The sequence below is a fragment of the Herpailurus yagouaroundi genome, unplaced genomic scaffold (assembly GCF_014898765.1).
Source record: "Herpailurus yagouaroundi ecotype Mexico unplaced genomic scaffold, PumYag 140, whole genome shotgun sequence".
NCBI lineage: Eukaryota > Metazoa > Chordata > Mammalia > Carnivora > Felidae > Herpailurus > Herpailurus yagouaroundi.
Window position 1 is genome coordinate 59,252,829 of NW_024412395.1, and position 18,318 is coordinate 59,271,146.

Consider the following 18,318-nt stretch of genomic DNA (forward strand, 5'->3'; position numbering starts at 1 on the left):
TGGAACAAGATATTTTCAAGAGCAGAAGAGTGGTGTCTTTATAAGCCTAAGGTTGGTGACAAGTACCTTTAACAGGTGGTGGGACTTCGGCCTTTTTAGGAGGCACTACTGGTGCTTTCTTTTCAGGAACAATTTCTTGAGGAACTTCAGGCACTTAGAAGATATTAGTAAAATTACAATTAGGAGTTATGAAGACCACTGGAATAAGGTATTTTTAAGAGCGGAAGAGTTGGTCTTTTTAAGCCTAAGGTTGGTGACAAATACCTTTAACAGGTGGGATTTCGGGCTTTTTAGGAGGCGTCACAGCCACTTTCTTTTCAGGGACAACTTCTTTGGGAGCCTCGGGCACTTAAGAGATATTAGTAAAAATTACCCTTAGGAGTTATGAGACTGCTAAAACAAAATATTTTCAAAAGCAGAAGGGTTATATCTTCTGAAGTCTAAGGTGAGTGACAAGTACCTGGAACAGGTGCAACTTCCAGCTTTTTAGGAGGCACCACTGGTGCTTTCTTTTCAGGGACAACTTCTTGAAGAGCTTCAGGCACTTAAAAGATATTAGTAGTTTTACATTTAGATTAATGAAGACAGTGGACTAAAAATATTTCCAAGAGTAGGACAGGTATTTCTTCTGTAGATAAGGATAGGAGTGAAAAATACCTGAAACCGGTGGGGCTTCTGGTTTTTTGGGTGGTACTCTGGGGAATTTCTGTTCTGGAACAACTTCTTGAGGAACTTCAGGCACTTGAAAGATATTAGTAGTATTAAACGAGTAGTTAATGATGAGCTATAGGCTAAAATTATTCTCAAGAATAGAAGAGATATTTCTTCTTCCAAATAAAGTCAGGGCTAATATGTACCTGTGACAGGTGGGGCGTCTGGTTTTTTGGGTGGTGCCCTGGGAATTATCTTTTCTGGGACAACTTCTTGAGCAGCTTCAGGAACTTAAAAGATATTAGAATGTTTAGAATTTATGAATGATGAAGGCCTATATTACAATGATTGTGAAGAGTACAAGACAATAGTTTTTCTTCTTAACAGGGCAGTGGGAATAAATACCTTTAGCAGGTGGGGCTTCTGGTTTTTTGGGTACAACCACAGATATTTTCTTGTCAGGTAAAACTTCTTTAGGAGCTTCGAGAGCTTTGAAGATATTAGTATCTTTTAGTAAGAGGTTATAAAAGTGGAATACTGACAACACATTTATCCAAGCAAAGACAATTCATGGACTGGCAGACATGTCTATACACACTTTTCCCAGCCCCCTGGAACAGGTGACCAACAACATGGAAGGATAAATACCTTTAGCAGGTGGAGCTTCTGGCTTTTTAGGAGGAGCCACAGGTACTTTCTTCTCAGGGATGACTTTCTTTGGCGGCACCTCAGGCACTTCAAAGATATTGGTAATTTGTGTTTAGAAAAGATGAAAAAAATTGGTGACTGTACCATGTAATTATACACTAAGATATTTTGGTTAACTCCTGACTTTATTTTCCTTAGAATTATATCACCTTTATGCTGTGGTATTTACATATATAATTTTCTAGCTAGAATTATAGTTGTTTTCTTTTCCTAGTATGTATAGCTTTGACATTACCTGCAGGGGGTGGACTTTCTGGTTTGGGAGGAATAACTTCAGGCACCTTCTTTTCCGGAACAGCTGCCTTTGGCACCTCGGGTACTTTAAAAATATTAGTATTTTCATGATTAGACAGAGTAGAGAAAAAAATGGACAGTATCAAATACAGTGGCATGGGGGTGACTACCTTTGGCTGGTGGGACTTCAGGCTTTTTAGGAGGTGCTACAGCCACTTTCTTTTCAGGAACAACTTCTTTGGGAGCCTCGGGCACTTAAAAAATATTAGCAAAATTACAATCAGTTGTTATGAAGACCATTGGAACAAGATATTTTCAAGAGCAAAAGAGTGATATGTCTTTATAAGCCTAAGATCGGTGACAAGTACCTTTAACAGGTGGTGGGACTTCGGGCTTTTTAGGAGGCGCCACAACCACTTTCTTTTCAGGGACAACTTCTTTGGGAGCCTCGGGCACTTAAAAGATATTAGCAAAATTTCACTTAGGAGTTATGAAGACCAATGGAACAAGATATTCTCAAGAGCAGAAGAGTGATGTCTTTACAAGCCTAAGGCCAGTGACAAATACCTTTGACAGGTGGGACTTCGGGCTTTTTAGGAGGCACCACTGGTGCTTTCTTTTCAGGGACAATTTCTTGAGGAACTTCGGGCACTTAAAAGATATTAGTAAAATTACATGTAAGCATTGTGAGACCGCTAGAAGAAAATATTTCCAAGAACAGAAGAGTTGTATCTTTTTAAACCTAAGGTTAGTGACAACTACCTTTAACAGATGGGACTTTGGGCTTTTTAGGAGGCGCCACAGCCATTTTCTTTTCAGGGACAACTTCTTTGGGAGCCTCTGGTACTTTGAAGATATGAGTAAATTTACATGTGAGTCACAAGAATCAACACAGACAAGAACTTTCAAGTCCAGTAAGGTGGTTCTTTCCATTGCCCTCCCACCCCACCTTAGAGAGTGGTTTAGAATGTACCTTTGACAGGTACGACTTCAGGCTTTTGGGGAGGATACACTTTCTTTTCTGGGACAACTTCTTTGGGAGCCTCTGGCACTTTAAAGATATTAATATTTTTACATTTAGGAGTTATAAGAATCAGGACAAACAGGAAACACATTTACACAGGAAAAGACATTTTCCCAAAATTCTAAGCTTCTAGCAACATATACCTTCATCACGAAGAACTTCAGGCTTTTTGTGAGGAACCACATATGTTTTCTCTTCAGGGACAATTTCTTGGGGAGCTTCCCGTACTTTAAGAAATTAGTATTTTAATATTTAGTGTTATGAAGATCACTAGGAACAGCAAAATATTTTCAAGACTACAAGAGCTATTTCTTCTTCAGCTTGAGGGCGTGGTAATTTGTACCTTTAACTGAAGGAGGTTCTCTTTTTTTGGAAGGGACTCTCTTTGCAGGAACAGCTTCTTGAGGAGCTTCGGGCACTTTAAAGATATTAGTATTTCACATTTAAAGATTTAAAATTGTTAGTGAAAACAGTAATCACAATAAGTTAGCAAATGTAGTTTTCTAGAAGTCTCTTCTTTGCCTGTCCATTCTTGAGAAGAGGCCTTCCCTAGCACCTGGCATAGTTCCTGTGACACTGTGGACCCTCCTCACTAAGTATTTGTTGAATGAATACTCCTAGTAGAAGAGGTTTCTATTTTAATAGGAACACCGACAAATATTTGCTTCTGAGAGGGAACTTTGGGCGCCGCTTCAAATGCTTGAAAGATATTTGTATTTTTATGTTTATGTGTTACGAAGGACATTAGAAAAACATGGTTTTAGGAGCTGAGGACATATCATCTCTTCTTCAGAATCTGTTCACAGGTATCACATACCTTTTACAGGCAGAGATTCTGGCTCTTTAGGAACATCTTCAGATACTTGCATCTCAGGAGCACCTTCTTCCATAGCTTCTGGTGCTTTGAAGATATTAGTATCATACTTAGAGGTTAAGGGATCAGTGAAGACACTAGTTAACTGACATTAGACATGAACTGAACCAAAGTGATATTTCTGGTTACATGGGTGCTTCTTTTAAAAGGTGGATGAGGTATAAAGTTTTGAAGAAAGGAATCAAGTCTTAATTGTCTTTGTTCATTATTTCCTAGCTCCCTACCACCATAGACACCATTGACATTTATGAAATGAATGAAGGCAGGAATGATAGAATGAATGATACCTTTACTGGAAGGTGTTTCAATTTCAGGGGGAGCAGCCTTGGGTGTTTTCTTTACAGGGACAACTTCTTGAAGTGATTCAGCCACTTTAAAGATATTAATGCATCATACTTTAGAGTGATGAAGAGTTTTATTCCTAACTCAACCTACAGGAACACCCCAGACTGGGGGCCCTCCCTGCTCCCCACATTGGATTTTTTAACGATGGTAAGAATACATACTTATTAGGAGCTGTTTTCTTGGTCACCTTAGGTACTGTCAATGTTAGTAATTTAATTTCTTGGAATGGTAGATGTATAGAAAATTAGATCATGGAAAATTAGCTTCAAGTGAGAAAAATTGATTTTGTATAACTAATGATGTACATTTATATATTAATTTGAGGAGAACAAAACAGTTTCTTTCTTATCTGGATTGGCCTCATTTTGTACCCCTACTTTAGGCACTTTAGAAAGGTGTTTGTTTTTCAAGCATGGGAGACAGGAGAATGACCTAAAGATCTAGACTGAAAAAATCAGGTCAAAGTGTTCAAATATTCTTTAAAGTACAGAATCATGGATATTGTAAAGAAACTGTTATGCTGGATGTCTTAAAACTGTCTCATATTTTTATCTATTTAAAACACTCAAAATGGAAAAAGGTAGAACTCTTTAAAGATAAAAGACAATGAGAGGAGCAACTAAGTATTCAGTACAGAATTCCAACTTTAACTAGTTTTAACTGCCTTGGTTTTAGAAGGCTCTCAAGTGGAGAGGGTATTACAGAAAGAACTGCTGCTCAAAGTCATTGAACTTCATATTTTATTGTCTTTAAGTCATGGTTTTCCAAAAATATTTCTGTATTTAAGTCTTATGGGAAAATAATTGTTTCAAATTAATATGCCTATTTTTAGTAGTAAGTTTTTATCTTAATAGAAAAGCAACTCTATTAAGCAGTTATATTCTGCGATTTCAACCCCATGGAGAGTTGAATTGCTGATTTATAGTCTACAGCCAAACACCTCTGTCATTTGATGGCACTGATGTCTGCTTTAAAGGGGGAGCTAAACCAATTCAATCTAGTTTCAGGGATATAAATATTTTAAGTGGTCTTGTGTAGATTTTTTCTAGATATTCTGATTTTTTTCTTTTTTGGGAAACAATAATAGTATTAGTAATCCTATTGAAGAATCTATCTGGGTTTCATATAACATTATATGTATTCATATACTCCCTGAAGGCCTCAGAGGTTAAACTTTATAACCCACGTATCATCCATTTAGATAAGTTAAAGATCTTTCCTCCTCTATTTTCTCTTGAATAACTCCTGGGAACATGTGTATACCCAGTCGAGCTTCTGCTTTGGGGGCTCCCACTTCTCTGAAATGGTAGCATTTGGAGCTTTCAAGATATAAGTATATTTGCATGGGTTAAGTACAACTACAATCATGAGATATGAAAGTTGACTTTCTTCTGGCTTGTACCTTTTGGTGGTGGTGTTTTTCTTCTTTTACCAACAGGAGCTTGCCACTCTGGAAGACCTTCCTTGGAGACTTCCAACTCTTTAAAGATATTAGCATTTTTTAGTTGAGAAAAAGGCAAAGACATGAAGACACAACATATTAAGAAAGTTACATGTGTTAACAGATATTATAACTTTAAGTTAGAAATTTAATTTTTGTTCTAGTTGTTTTTCCTTGTACATTGTATGAGTGGGACTCTTTTGGGTGGCGGGGGAGGCAAGTCATATAAAGTTCCTTGTCTTGGGTACATTGTATGCCCTAAAGATATTAGTATTTTAGCGTTAGAGGTTCTGAGAACCTACACAAAACACTAAACATATCTTTCAGACTGAAGAAGAAAGATTTTCTTATTTAGATTTTCATAACTAAGAATTATACCTTGAGTTGGAGGATGCTCTGGAATTTGGGGAACAGCCTCAGGTAACTCCACCTCCAGAAAAACTTCTCTGGTTGTATCAGGCTCTTTAAAGATATTAGTAGGTTTACACTTAGAAGTTGTAAAAACAGTAAATTATATAACACACAATTTTTGAGTCTTGAATCCAAAGTTATTCATCCAAGTTTGAGGTTGTTGAAATGTACCTTTAGTTGCTGGTGTTTCTCTCTTTTTAGGAATAGTCACATATATTTTGTCCTCTGGAACAACTTTCTTGGGTGGCTCAGGCACTTAAAAGATATGAGTATAGTTATATTTATAAACAGTGAAGGAAAAGATTCAGCTTTTAAAATGAGATAAAAAATAAATTTTCTTCAGACCAGATCATTGGTGTTATATACCTTTTGCTATTTTGGTTTTTGTCTTTTGAGGACGAGTCACAAGTACTTTTTCTTCTGAGGTGGATTCTTCAGACATTTCATAAACTTTAAAGATATTAGTATTTATACAATTAAGGGAACTTCAAGTCAATTACAAACAGTATTAAGAAAACATAATACATAATACACGCTCATCACCCAAGTTACCAGTAGTACATAGACACAAACTAATGACAATAACACATTGGCTAATTTCCAGTTTTATCATATAGAACCCTCATTTATGATGATGATAAAATTGAGGAATTCCCTGGTCAGGGGCTATATAATTCTACTTTGCAGAAAGTTATTGGTAAAACTGTCCTGTTGCTCTTGGTTTTGTTCATAAAGAACAGGGTTGATACTGAGTTGCACATTAAGAATTCTATTATGTTATATTTGGGCTACTGGAAATTCATATAAGTCTTTTCCTTTTCCAGAAACCTAGTTGGCTATAATCTCAAACCACATCTGGCTTATGGCTGTGTAGTTTAATAACCACTTAGGGATTGGAAGCATAAAAGAAAAAGAAAAATAATTAAATCTTTGGAAATAAGGCAAATGAAGAAAATAAAAGATTTCTCCAGCTTTTAGAAAGGAAGACTGGCTGATGACAATAATGAAACTCAAGCATAGAAAAGGTATTCAAAGAAGGGAGTCATCATATATTTTTATCCCAACCTAGTATTAAAGACAAAAAAAATGGGTTTAAGCAGGGAATTTTTAGATTAAACTAAATGAAAGAATATCAGAACTATTGGCATTTTTTGGATTGAAATAAATGGAAGAGTATCTTGACTCCTAGCAATTTTACTATTCAGATTATTGAATAGTATTCTATTCAGAGTATTTTATTATTCATATTTTACTCCTCAAATTATTTAATCATAATTTTGCATAAAACCAAAAAAATGGCTTGAGAATTCTTTTGATGTTGTAATGGCCTTATAAATCTATGGTTTGATTGGAGCAGTATTGCCAAAATATTTCTAATGATGGCTGGGAAGAGTAGAAAAATAATAATGGGGCATTTTGAATCTATAAAGTCCAATTAAAATATTATTATGAAGTTAAAGTAAGTTACTTCATGGCCTGAGAAAATAAAATGCTTTTGAGCTGAAGATATTTGTACACAGAGCAGAACGAGACAAGACAGTGACAAATACAACAAGGCAAATGGCTTTTCTAAAATTGGGCAACGTTACAGGTAAAGCACTATTTTTTTTAATTGGTGAGGGGATATACCTTGTCCGAGCAAGTAAACTTTCAAATGATTTAATTTTGGCCAAATATTTTTTGGCATGTTAGGCTTTTATAAGGTATTAGTATATTTATTTTTAAAAGCTGTGAAGACAAACACAACTGAAACCAAAGAGAGCACCGATTTTTCTACACTCACTGTACATCGTTGTGTCTTCAGAAAGAACTGTAGCTGATTTTTCTTCGTGAATACTTTTCTTAGGCACCTCAGGAACTTTAAAGATATTAGTATATTAATTGTGATAAATAAAAAATATGCAAAGAATATAAAGAAGCCAAATACAAGAATTTAACATCACACACATTCATTTTAAACTATGAATAACTAAACAAAGAATCATTTCATGTTGTGATTAGTATCAGTGTATACCTTTAGCTGGTGGAACTTCAGGCTTTCTAGGAACAGCTTCATGAACCTTTTCTTCTGGAACAATTTTCTTGGGTATTTCAGGTGCTTTAAAGATATTTGTTTATTTTATTTTTAAAAATATCATAATTGGGTCTAAAATATCAAGATAAAGAGGGGGATCTAACAAGAACACCAAGAATTCCAAAATTGTAAGCCAACTAAATACACAGTGCATCTCTCTAGATTGCCTTGTTGATGAGTTCTTGATTTGTCATATTAAAGATACTTTGCCCTTGGGGTATAGCATCATTTTCTGTTGTTATTTGGAATGTTTGTTTCCAGAGCTTCCTGACAATAGTTCCAAAATAAATTATTTTTGAAAAGAAGTTGAGGGGGTCAATATCACTTAATTATCACTTAAGAAGAGGATCAAACAAAAACAATAACAATGTTTAGGCATATGCCTTCGTTTCCAGAAAGTCATCACAAAGGGAAGACTATGTTTTAGAACATATACTGCAGTTTACATAATTCAGCTATATTGTAGCATTGAGGGGAGAATGATCTCTCTTTCTTTCTGCTCCACAGTAAGTGAATAAAAGGGGGTTTTATATTAGTGGTGAAATCAGCAAAGGCAGGTACCTTTAGCTGGTGGAAATTTGGGCTCTTCAGGAACACGTACTTTTTCTTCTACCACAATTTTCTTGGGCACTTCAGGTACTTTAAAGATAGCAGTAATAGTTTCTTTTACTTTTAAACATTCATAAAGATTTGTAACAAGCAGAACATAAGAAAAACATAAACACAAAACATGACATAGTCACAATATAAAACAGTTTCACTTTATCACATACATTACTGTACTTAAAATGAGTTGAATTTTGATAACAAACATGACAACAGAGATCCAGAAGAATTTCCCATGTTAGAATCCGTTAAGAATTTGACAAGAAAAATTAACAAGACACTGTCAGCTGGTGCTACTTCTGCTTGTCTTGATGGAATAATCGATACTTTCTCTTAAATGATAATGTTCTTAAATGATTCAGGGACTTTAAAGATAGAAATATATATTATTTATCAGGTGTTTTTTTTTTTATTTCTCAATAAAACTCAAGAGGTTTACAAGAATGAACAAAGCAGGGACATTAAACACACGGTCACTATGTATTTATTATTACTAAGTTATTAAAACTAATGATTAATAGGAAAACATGGATTTATCAAAAGGCATATTAGTGAATATACAATTCAATAGTACCAAAGAAGGAAACCTGGGTTTACTATCTGGTTGATAAGGATATTTGCTTTTTTTTTTAGGTATAACAACAGTGGCTTTTTCTTTTGGTAGAACTTCCTTTGGACCCTCAACCATTTTAAAGATAATAGTTTGTCTTAGAAATTCCAAAAACACAACACACAGAAGAAAAACATCAAGAACACAAACTTATGATGCAATCAAGGTGCTACTGTACATATAATTAGGTAAGTAGTTTTTCACCAATGAAATACCTTTAGCTGGTGGCTCTTTTCGAGGAACAACTTTAGTGGGTGGTTTTTTTGGAGGAACGATTTTCTCAGATATCTCAGGCCCTTCAAAGATATTAGTGTTTTGATTTAGAATGAGTTCTTAAAGTATTAGGGAGTGCTACTAATAAAGTTAGTCCAATGAGGGCTCATAAATGCTTTATCTATTTTTTTTTGAATTTGCATCACACCTCCAAAAGAGATGTGACTTTGCTAGATTTCATCTATATTGTAGATTTTCCATGTATACAAAGCACACATGCACACCATACACATATTCCTTCACATTACACATATATTAATTCGTTCAAGATCTGGAGTGGTATTGAAGAGAATTTATTTGTATCATGGTTTCTCCTCAAAAAATACAAGAATGGGTGGTGTTACCAATGTTTCATTTACTTCCTTAATGTTATTTCTCTAAGGAAAATATCATAAAGTGGCAGAAGCTTTTGATAAGCAGTGATCAGTTTGTGAACAGTTGACTCATGATAACAAAGCAATGGTTGTATTGCCTCACATGTAAATTCTTCAGTGAACTGAGGAGCTTCTTTTTCACTCAACTGATAACCTAGGTCAGATATTTTGGTACCTGTAACAATCATTCTTATGTTTGTAAGAATTTTCTACAAAGAATTTTGTTTGCAACAGTCATTCTTAGCTAGATTCAAAAAAGAATCTACAAATTCATATAGTGAGCTCCTTAGATAAGTAGATATCAAATACTATTATTTTGCTTGCTAAATTATATTCTGTGTGGTTAAGCTCTACCCCATATTAATCTTTGTATCAAATAGTTGAAGCTCATGCTTAAAGCATTCAATGATTTTAACTTGGAAAGTAAGTGGGTTTCTAGTGTTCCAAACTGAACATGAAATGCACTTAAAAAAAAAGTGAGTTAGAGCAAGATATAACAATTTGTAGTATCTACAGAATTCTCCTATACCTTTAGGTGGAGCTTTGGGTTTTTCATATACTTCCACTTCTTCAGCCTCTAAAACTTCTATTACTCTATGGACCTCTTCAGCTTTGTGTACTTCTTCAATTCTGGGTTGTTCTACTTTAACGAATTCTTCTACTTCATGGAATTCTTCTTCTTCAAAATATTCTTGAACTTCATGGAACTCTTCTTCCTCAAGATATTCTACTGGTGTCTCCACTACTTCTAATTCTGTTCTTTCTTTTACTACTTCCTCTTTGTGGAAGGCAACTGATATTTTTTCTTCAAGGACAGTCCTCCCTGAAAGAGCATCTAGTTTAAGAAATTTGTCTTTTTTTTAAAAAAAACACAAGAGAAATGAAAATGTAAATTCAAAATACAGAATAAAAACAACTGAAATAAAAAAAAAAAAGCTTTCATGCAACAATAAGTGAAGATCAAAGATCTTTCCGAAAATACCTTTAGCTGGGGGAATAGCTTCTTTTTTAGGCACAGGGACTCTCTTTTCTGCAATTTTCTTTTCTGGGACTTTCTTTTGTACTTCAGGCACTTTAAAGATATAGTTTTAATATTTAGGACTGTTAAGAGCAAATTTTCATAGACAAAAGACATCAAAACAGTCAAGACACAGAGACATAATACATAAGAATCTTTTTTTGAATTAAAAAAAAAATCTATTCTTTTTAAGTAGGTTTCATGCCCAGCGTGGGGCTTGAACTCATGACCCCCAAGATCAAGAGTGGATTGAAACAGCCAGGCACCCCATACATAAAAATCTTAATGAGAATATATTAACAGGAAGTTTAGGTTTATAAGAGAATATGTACCTTTGGCTGGAGGTGGCTCTTTTTTCTGAACAGGAACAGGAACAGGAACTTTCTCCTCAGGAACCTTCTTTGGCACTTTAAAGGTATTAGGCATTTCGGTTAGCTGACAATACTCAATAATAAACAAGAAATAAAAACAGCAAAAACAACATCTTTAATAATCAAAGTTTAAGAAGACACTCCATACTACTGGCCACCAGTTTTATAGGCAATAAAGTTATCTTTCCAAATCCCTTATTTGTGCTAACCAAACCTTAGAGGAGGTGTCCACAAGAACCTGTGCTGGTTTATTTATTTATTTATTTATTTATTTTTTAATAGCAGGGGTTACCAATATTGGGCCTATTTTTAATGTGACAAAGACTTCTACAATTTTTAATTTGACAGAGACTTCTTTGAAGTGATTACCATAATAGAGTACTTAAGGCTTGACACAGGCGCCCTTTCTGCTGATACTATTACATCTGCTGGCGGTGCCTATTGTGATAGGGACAGTGTAAGCTCATCGACTAAGAGCACTCCTGAAGCATTAACTTTATTAGGAAGCAATGAGAAGTAGACATTTTGCAGTAAACTTGAGTGCTTAGGCAAAATATTAGAAAGGACATAGGCTCTTTAAAATAGTTATTATCCAAGCATTAGGACAGATTTTTTTCCCCTATAAAATAAGATTGTATACATACTTATAGTAACATGAGAAAACTCTATGTAATGGAATAAGATTTATGAATGGAATGTGGGGAAGAAGAACCTATTGTTATGTATAAAAGTATAAAGAAATGTACTAATTAACATTAAAATTCTCAGTTACAATGAGAAACTTCTGGAATAATATATACACACATAACCATCCATTAACATTCCAAAAAGGCTAAAGATATGAAGTGGGTTACAGTTTTATTGATCCTTAATCAATTTCATAAGTTTGCTATTTAAAGAAAGCAGTCAGAAAAGAAATTTCTGTTTTTTAAAAGAACATTAATTGGAATTTAAAGATGTTATTAATTGAGATTTGCTATACCTTTGGCTGGCTCCACTTTTTTAGGAACAGGAGTAGGTGCTTCAGGTACTGCTTTCTTAACCACTTCAGGCACTTGAAAGGTATTAGATAGACATTTTGAAAAATAACACGCAATGAATGGAACAACATCCATATATGCAAAAAATAGCAAAAAAAGCATTGACTCATTTTTAAAAGATATTAGCAACCTAAATGGTAATTATATATATGGAGTAGCGACTCTAAAGGTGAGAAGGCTATTATTTCTTAATCCTATTAGCAAACATAATATCAGTTAATGAAAAAGCTTGTCATAGTTTACAGGAATAATAGGCTAAGAATTATTCTATAAACAACACAGAAATAGATTTCCCTCCACTTTCATATTGAATACAAGCCCCAAAACTAGAAACTAGGAGAAAATCTTAGGACAGGGCCTCGCCAGAAAAAATTGAAGGGCTAATAACCCAAGAATCGTATCGTTGATGCAGTAGAAAAGTTGGGGGAGGGGAAGGGACACTTTCGGTGCTATTAATTATTGATCTTCAATTTATCATTGATAAGACGTGAGAAAAGTATATTGAGGAATATTAGATTTAGACATATCCTGGGAAAGATTTGGAACACCATAGATTTTAAGTGTCCAACTCCCAAGAGAAGCTGTACCTCTAGGTGGTGTCACCTCCTCAACCTCTTCTATGCTAGGTGGTTCTTCTGGGATCTCTTCTTCTGGAATAGGCTCTTCCGGTTCCTCATACACTTTAAAAAGATTATTACTTTGTAAATAATAATTCTTTTTGAATATTAAACTAAAATGATCTATCTGAAAACAGAGGTCATCATAAACATAGGTAATTCATAACTCAACCTTTTTCCAGTGCGTGAGAACTCACTAGTCCTTGAAAAAAATCTATGGGGTCTTCAAATACATTAGGCCCTTTCAAGAATTTCATATTTGGAAAGGATATCAAAGAGAATTTAGTTAGAATTATTATCATTATTTTTAATGGAGATGGACTTGTTTGAAGGCAAACATTCACTTAGCGGTATAAGTCAGATTTTCTGTACCAACTACTCAGGCTTAACTGGGAATTTCTTTTGGGTGGGTATATTCTGCTATTGCCAACCACATCATTTGATGAAAAATTCCCCATGGAAAATACAGTTTCCTTTCAAAGAGTGTCATTAAAAGAAAACAAATAAATAAACAAACAAATAGGCTAAGCGTGTGAGAAAGGAGAGTCAGTTGATTTTCATTTGCCTGACCAATTTTTATTAGGTAAATAATAATTTCTTTTAGAGCCTGAATATGTTTATTTTCTGAAGTGAAATGTACATTTGTCTCCTTCAAATATTAAACAATGATAAGACAATGATGACTTGGAATATCTATTTTCTTAGAAAGTCATCTACCTTCAATCGGTGGAACTTCCTCTTCTTCAAGGAGAATGATTTGTCTTTCTTCCACTTTCTTAGGTACATCAGGAACTTAAAAGATATTGATTGTTTTAGGAATTTAGAATGCAAGAACCAAAGAAGAGTGCATAAAGACCAAGTTTCCCATTTTTCAACACAAGGTAGTAAATATCAAAATACACATGCACAAGATGAAACATTGAGATTTCACATAATCAGCTATTGAAACAAAAATAAAGAGGTTTGTGATTTAAGACTAAGAGCCCATTAAAGAGATATTCTACTGTTTATTGCTGGAGCCTCTACTCTTTTAGAAAGAGCAACAGGTACTTCATGGACTGGCTTCTGAGTTACTTCGGGCCCTTTAAAGATAGTGTTTTTATTTTTGAGAAGTAACATATGTAGAGAATCAACGTAAAATACACAAACACAAAGCGGGGGGGGGGGAATGACATAGCACAAACATGGTTGCAACAGAGTCACAAATGGGGAATGCAAATGACACACCACACAAAGCAAACGTTTATGTTGAACATCCTATGTGGACAGCATCACAGTTCAACATCAGTACAACAAACACATTCCTGTTTTGGGGAGATGTACCTTTGGCAGGAGGAGCCACTGCTTTCTTAAGACCAGGAGGAGGCACCTTCTTTTCTGGTTCAGGTTTCTTAGGCACCACAGGCACTTTAAAGATATTATTTGATTTTATAATTTAAGATACACAAACACAGAGACACCAGACACAGCAATAATACAACTTATAGTAACAGATATTGAAACAGAACACTGGGACTTTTACAGATAGAAAGAAGTGGCAGTGTCTAATTTGCTTGGGAGTAGCAGTACCTGTGGCGGGGGGAGCCTCCTTTTTCTTAGGAATGATCATTTTCTTTTCTGGCACTTTCTTCTTAACCTCAGGCACTTTAAAGACATCATTTCATGATAAGAATTTATTGTGAGGGACAAAAAAGAGAGAACACAAGAAGTCCACACACAGAAAGAACACATGCAACAGTTGCTCAGGGTAGAGATATAGGGTAGATCAGGAGCCCAATGTTAAGCAAGGGATCAGCAACCTATTTGAATATCAGAGGACAGATGCTGTCATTTCATCCATCTAAATTTCACTAGTAATTTATTGAATCATTATCTATAAAGTATTTCTGAATTCTTGAAATCTAATAAAGGACCAGCATGGGGTATCTGGGTGGCTCAGTCGGTTAAGCATCGGACTTCAGCTCAGGTCATGGTCTTGCCGTTTGTGAGTTCGAGCCCCGCATCGGGCTCTGTGCTGACAGGTCAGAGCCCGGAGCCTGCTTCAGATTCTGTGTCTCCCTCTCTATATATGCCCCTACCCCACTCGCACTCTCTCTCTCTAAAAAATAAATTAAAACATTAAAAAATTTTGATAAAGGACCAGCTTTACCATTTCACTGCTTATATGATATTTAACCTGGTGGAGAGGTTATGCTTATTTTAAGTAGTGATGCCATGACCTTTTGCAGAAAATACTGAGCTTTAAAGTATAACTATATGGACTTTGTCCTGTACTATGGTCTGACCTGGATAATTCATTCAGTGATAGAGCACTTTCACATACCTTACTTTATTTTATCCTCACAATAATATCTGAGCCCGCTAGAACTGATACCAGTCTCCCCATTTTAAAGGAGAGATACCCGAGGCTCAGATTGGTTAAAAGGCTTGCTCAGAATAATACAGCAAGGAACAAACCCAAGGCTAAAGTCAAAACCTGCTGGGCTACCATTTATATATATGTAACACAAGACATAAGCTATTCCATAGTATTTTGAGAAATACTTCAATCCTTTTTTATCTTCATCCTGGTGTTACAAAGGCACTTCATATAAATGGCTGAAGGATGAAACTTAGGAAAATGTATTCATCATATTTAGCTTGGCAGAATATCTATATGAAAATTATGATGTTTGGGGCGCCTGGGAAGCTCAGTCAGTTAGGCGTCCGACTTTGGCCCAGGTCATGATCTCACGGCTCGTGAGTTTGAGCCCCGTGTAGGGCTCTGTGCTGTGAGCTCAGAGTCTGGAGCCTGCTTCAGATTCCATGTCTCCCTCTCACTCTCCCCTCCCCTGCTCATTCTCATTCTCATACTCTCTCTCTCAAAAATAAACATTAAAAAAATTAAAAAGAAAGAAAATTATGATGTTTAATAAAATTATAGGCAACTGGGGAGAACTTCTGTGGCAGTACTGGGACAATAGTTTCTTTTAACTTTGTTCTTGAATACTGTTTTGCATCCAGTGAAAAGTGGATATCAGTGTTCCTGAACATTTTTAGAAATAAAAATGTGCCACTCTATTCTATAAATATAATTTTTCCTAAACCCAATTCCACCACAATTTGTCTGGATGAAAATGTCTATGGATGAAGAATGTGCATTCACTTAGGGGAAGTATACCTTTGGGTGGTGGAGGTTCCACTTTTTTAGGAGCAGGAACAGGGACTTTCTTCTCTGGTACAGGTTTCTTTGGCACTTCAGGCACTTAAAAACATTCATTTTAAGACATTAAAAACCACAGGCACAGTATTATATATATAACAAAAAGACAAATGAGAATAAGACCACAAACGACTAAATAACATTGCATGTCATGAAATCCGAAAAGACATTCAGATCATTTACGATAGACACACATGACAGACACAACAATAAAGGCACACATGTCTGGAACGCTTTCTAAGATTCAGATGGTAGACAACATAAAGAATGAAGTAGTATAGATAAGACTGGAGATGAATACAAAAGATGGAAAGGCAGAATGCAACACAAAAGAGGCCTTGATGACTCCAAGGAGAGTTGCTATACCTCGTGCAGGTACTGGCACCTTAGGTTTAATTTCTGGAAGAACTTCCTCTTCTTCAGGTACAACTTCTTCCTCAGGTATGAATTCTTCCTCCTCAGGAGGAACTTCTTCTTCAGGAGCAATTTCTTCTTCTTCAGGAGCGACTTCTTCTTCCTCAGGTAGAAACTCCTCTTCCTCAGGTAGAACTTCCTCTTCCTCAGGTAGAACTTCCTCTTCAGGAGCAATTTCTTCTTCGAATGGGACTTCTTCTTCCCGAGGTAGAGCTACAGGAACTGGAACTGGCTCGCGTTTCTTGGATATCACTTTAAAGATATTTATTCAATCGTACAAGTGTCACTTTTACGTACACTATTCATAACAATGGGATAACATGAAAAGCAAATATTCTGTTATCATAGAGCATCGACTGTCTCAAATTCAATGTCATTAAGCATTAATTGTAATTAGTGAGGCAGTATAATACCAGTTAGTTTTCCTTTTTGCCCTGTTTCTGTAAGAAACTAATGTACCTTTGGGTGGTGGAGCTTCCACTTTTTTCGGAACAGGTGTTGGTTTCTTTTCTTCTGGGATGAGCTTCTTGGGCACCTCTGGCACTTTAAAAATATTATTTGTCTTTAAGAATGTGTTCTTTTATGTTTTGGAGCAACGAATATGAAAATAATCACAAGTACCTGACTTTTACATTTCTAATCAACAAGGTTTTAAAACATGCAATGTTATGGGGGAAGGTGTATGTGAATATACATAACTGAAACCCACACTTAAATGATGAAGTGATGTACCTTTTGCGGGTGGAGCCTCTACTTTCTTAGGTACAGGAACTGGCACCTTCTTCTCAGGCACAGGCTTCTTGGGCACTTCTGGCACTTTAAAGAAATTATTTAGAGAAAAATGTTACATGACATAAAATTTTGAGTTTAAGCATAGTCTCAAAAAAGATTAAGTAATAAAATTATAACCAAGGCATTTCAAGAAGCATTTTATCTTTAAAATAAAATTTTTTCTTTTCCATGAAGGAATATTAAACAGTTGCATCCCCAAAGAGCATAAAATTGAACTGGTTAATTTTTCCTTATATGCAAATGTGAAATAAAAACATTTCTCAAGTTCATGTACCTTTGGCAGGTGGAGCTTCCACCTTTTTAGGAGCCGGTACTGGTACTTTCTCCTCTGGTACAGGTTTCTTGGGTACTTCAGGAACTTTAAAGATATCAAGTAGGATTAGTGTCAAATTCTTCACCCATCGATAAGGACCCAACAATTTTAGGACTTAACTGAAGCATCATATAATTTTACTTTAAGAATGAAAATAATAACAGCCACAAAATAAAGGCAAGAAGAGGCACAAAATTTAAATAGAGAACACTGAGAAAACACAGACTGGTGATAAAGACAACACACAATGCCTGGTAAAGGGTGATCTTGTCCATTTTGGTATTATAAGAATTTACCTTACAGTAAGAACTTTCCACTAAAGACAAAGAGCCAAGCATTTAGCATCAGCATGCTTTGATGGCAAAATTTAGAGATGAATACATGGTAAACTGCTTTTATGACCAGTTGGGAGGCCCTTGTCTTGTTAATATTGTCATGGGGAAAGAAGTTTTATCAAGTTATACTACGTGAATAAATTATTACATTATCCCACTGATGGAGTATAAAGAGATGTACCTTTAGCTGGTGGAGGCTTCTCTTTTTTAGGAATGGGCACAGGAACCTTCTCCTCTGGCTTCTTAGGAATCTCAGGCACTTTAAAGATATTGTTTATTGGTAAGTTCTAACTACTAGTAACAACACATCTGTATAAAGCACAATTAACATTTCTAACAACAGAGAGCAACACACACAAAGTTGTGAACTCAGAAGATATTCATATGGAGATTAAGGCTTTTCTATGGTTATGTTATGAATGGTGGTATACCTTTTGCTGGTGGGGCTTCCTTCTTTTTGGGAACAGGAACAGGTTTCTTCTCTTCTGGAACAGGTTTCTTGGGTATCTCGGGCTCTTTAAAGATATTATTAAGAATTTTGGGAATGTTGCATACAAGATATAAAATGTGAAAAGTAACTGCAGAAATCAT

At 35.3% G+C, this 18,318-nt stretch overlaps 1 protein-coding gene across 3 annotated transcripts in view; it reads right to left on the reverse strand.

Moving 5' to 3' along the window:
- The window catches only part of TTN (titin), a 275,680-nt gene that overhangs the window by 128,629 nt on the left and 128,733 nt on the right, over window positions 1-18,318 (reverse strand). Inside the window, exons 140-172 of one of the 3 annotated variants that reach the window (XM_040475508.1) lie at window positions 18,159-18,242; window positions 17,909-17,986; window positions 17,354-17,437; window positions 17,020-17,103; window positions 16,747-16,830; window positions 16,240-16,539; window positions 15,832-15,915; window positions 14,241-14,315; window positions 13,995-14,078; window positions 13,389-13,463; window positions 12,642-12,734; window positions 11,997-12,068; window positions 10,976-11,050; window positions 10,608-10,697; window positions 10,155-10,448; window positions 9,194-9,274; window positions 8,324-8,401; window positions 7,703-7,786; window positions 7,472-7,546; window positions 6,055-6,138; window positions 5,860-5,943; window positions 5,656-5,739; window positions 2,161-2,244; window positions 1,962-2,048; window positions 1,764-1,847; window positions 1,595-1,678; window positions 1,300-1,386; window positions 1,057-1,140; window positions 858-941; window positions 658-741; window positions 461-544; window positions 265-348; window positions 67-153 (exon numbers count right to left, since the gene is read on the reverse strand). The exons of the other annotated variants lie outside the window; for them this stretch is intronic. Coding sequence (XP_040331442.1) covers window positions 67-153; window positions 265-348; window positions 461-544; window positions 658-741; window positions 858-941; window positions 1,057-1,140; window positions 1,300-1,386; window positions 1,595-1,678; window positions 1,764-1,847; window positions 1,962-2,048; window positions 2,161-2,244; window positions 5,656-5,739; window positions 5,860-5,943; window positions 6,055-6,138; window positions 7,472-7,546; window positions 7,703-7,786; window positions 8,324-8,401; window positions 9,194-9,274; window positions 10,155-10,448; window positions 10,608-10,697; window positions 10,976-11,050; window positions 11,997-12,068; window positions 12,642-12,734; window positions 13,389-13,463; window positions 13,995-14,078; window positions 14,241-14,315; window positions 15,832-15,915; window positions 16,240-16,539; window positions 16,747-16,830; window positions 17,020-17,103; window positions 17,354-17,437; window positions 17,909-17,986; window positions 18,159-18,242 — 3,159 coding nt within the window. The remainder of the gene's footprint in view (window positions 1-66; window positions 154-264; window positions 349-460; window positions 545-657; window positions 742-857; window positions 942-1,056; window positions 1,141-1,299; window positions 1,387-1,594; window positions 1,679-1,763; window positions 1,848-1,961; window positions 2,049-2,160; window positions 2,245-5,655; window positions 5,740-5,859; window positions 5,944-6,054; window positions 6,139-7,471; window positions 7,547-7,702; window positions 7,787-8,323; window positions 8,402-9,193; window positions 9,275-10,154; window positions 10,449-10,607; window positions 10,698-10,975; window positions 11,051-11,996; window positions 12,069-12,641; window positions 12,735-13,388; window positions 13,464-13,994; window positions 14,079-14,240; window positions 14,316-15,831; window positions 15,916-16,239; window positions 16,540-16,746; window positions 16,831-17,019; window positions 17,104-17,353; window positions 17,438-17,908; window positions 17,987-18,158; window positions 18,243-18,318) is intronic. 3 annotated transcript variants of the gene reach the window in all.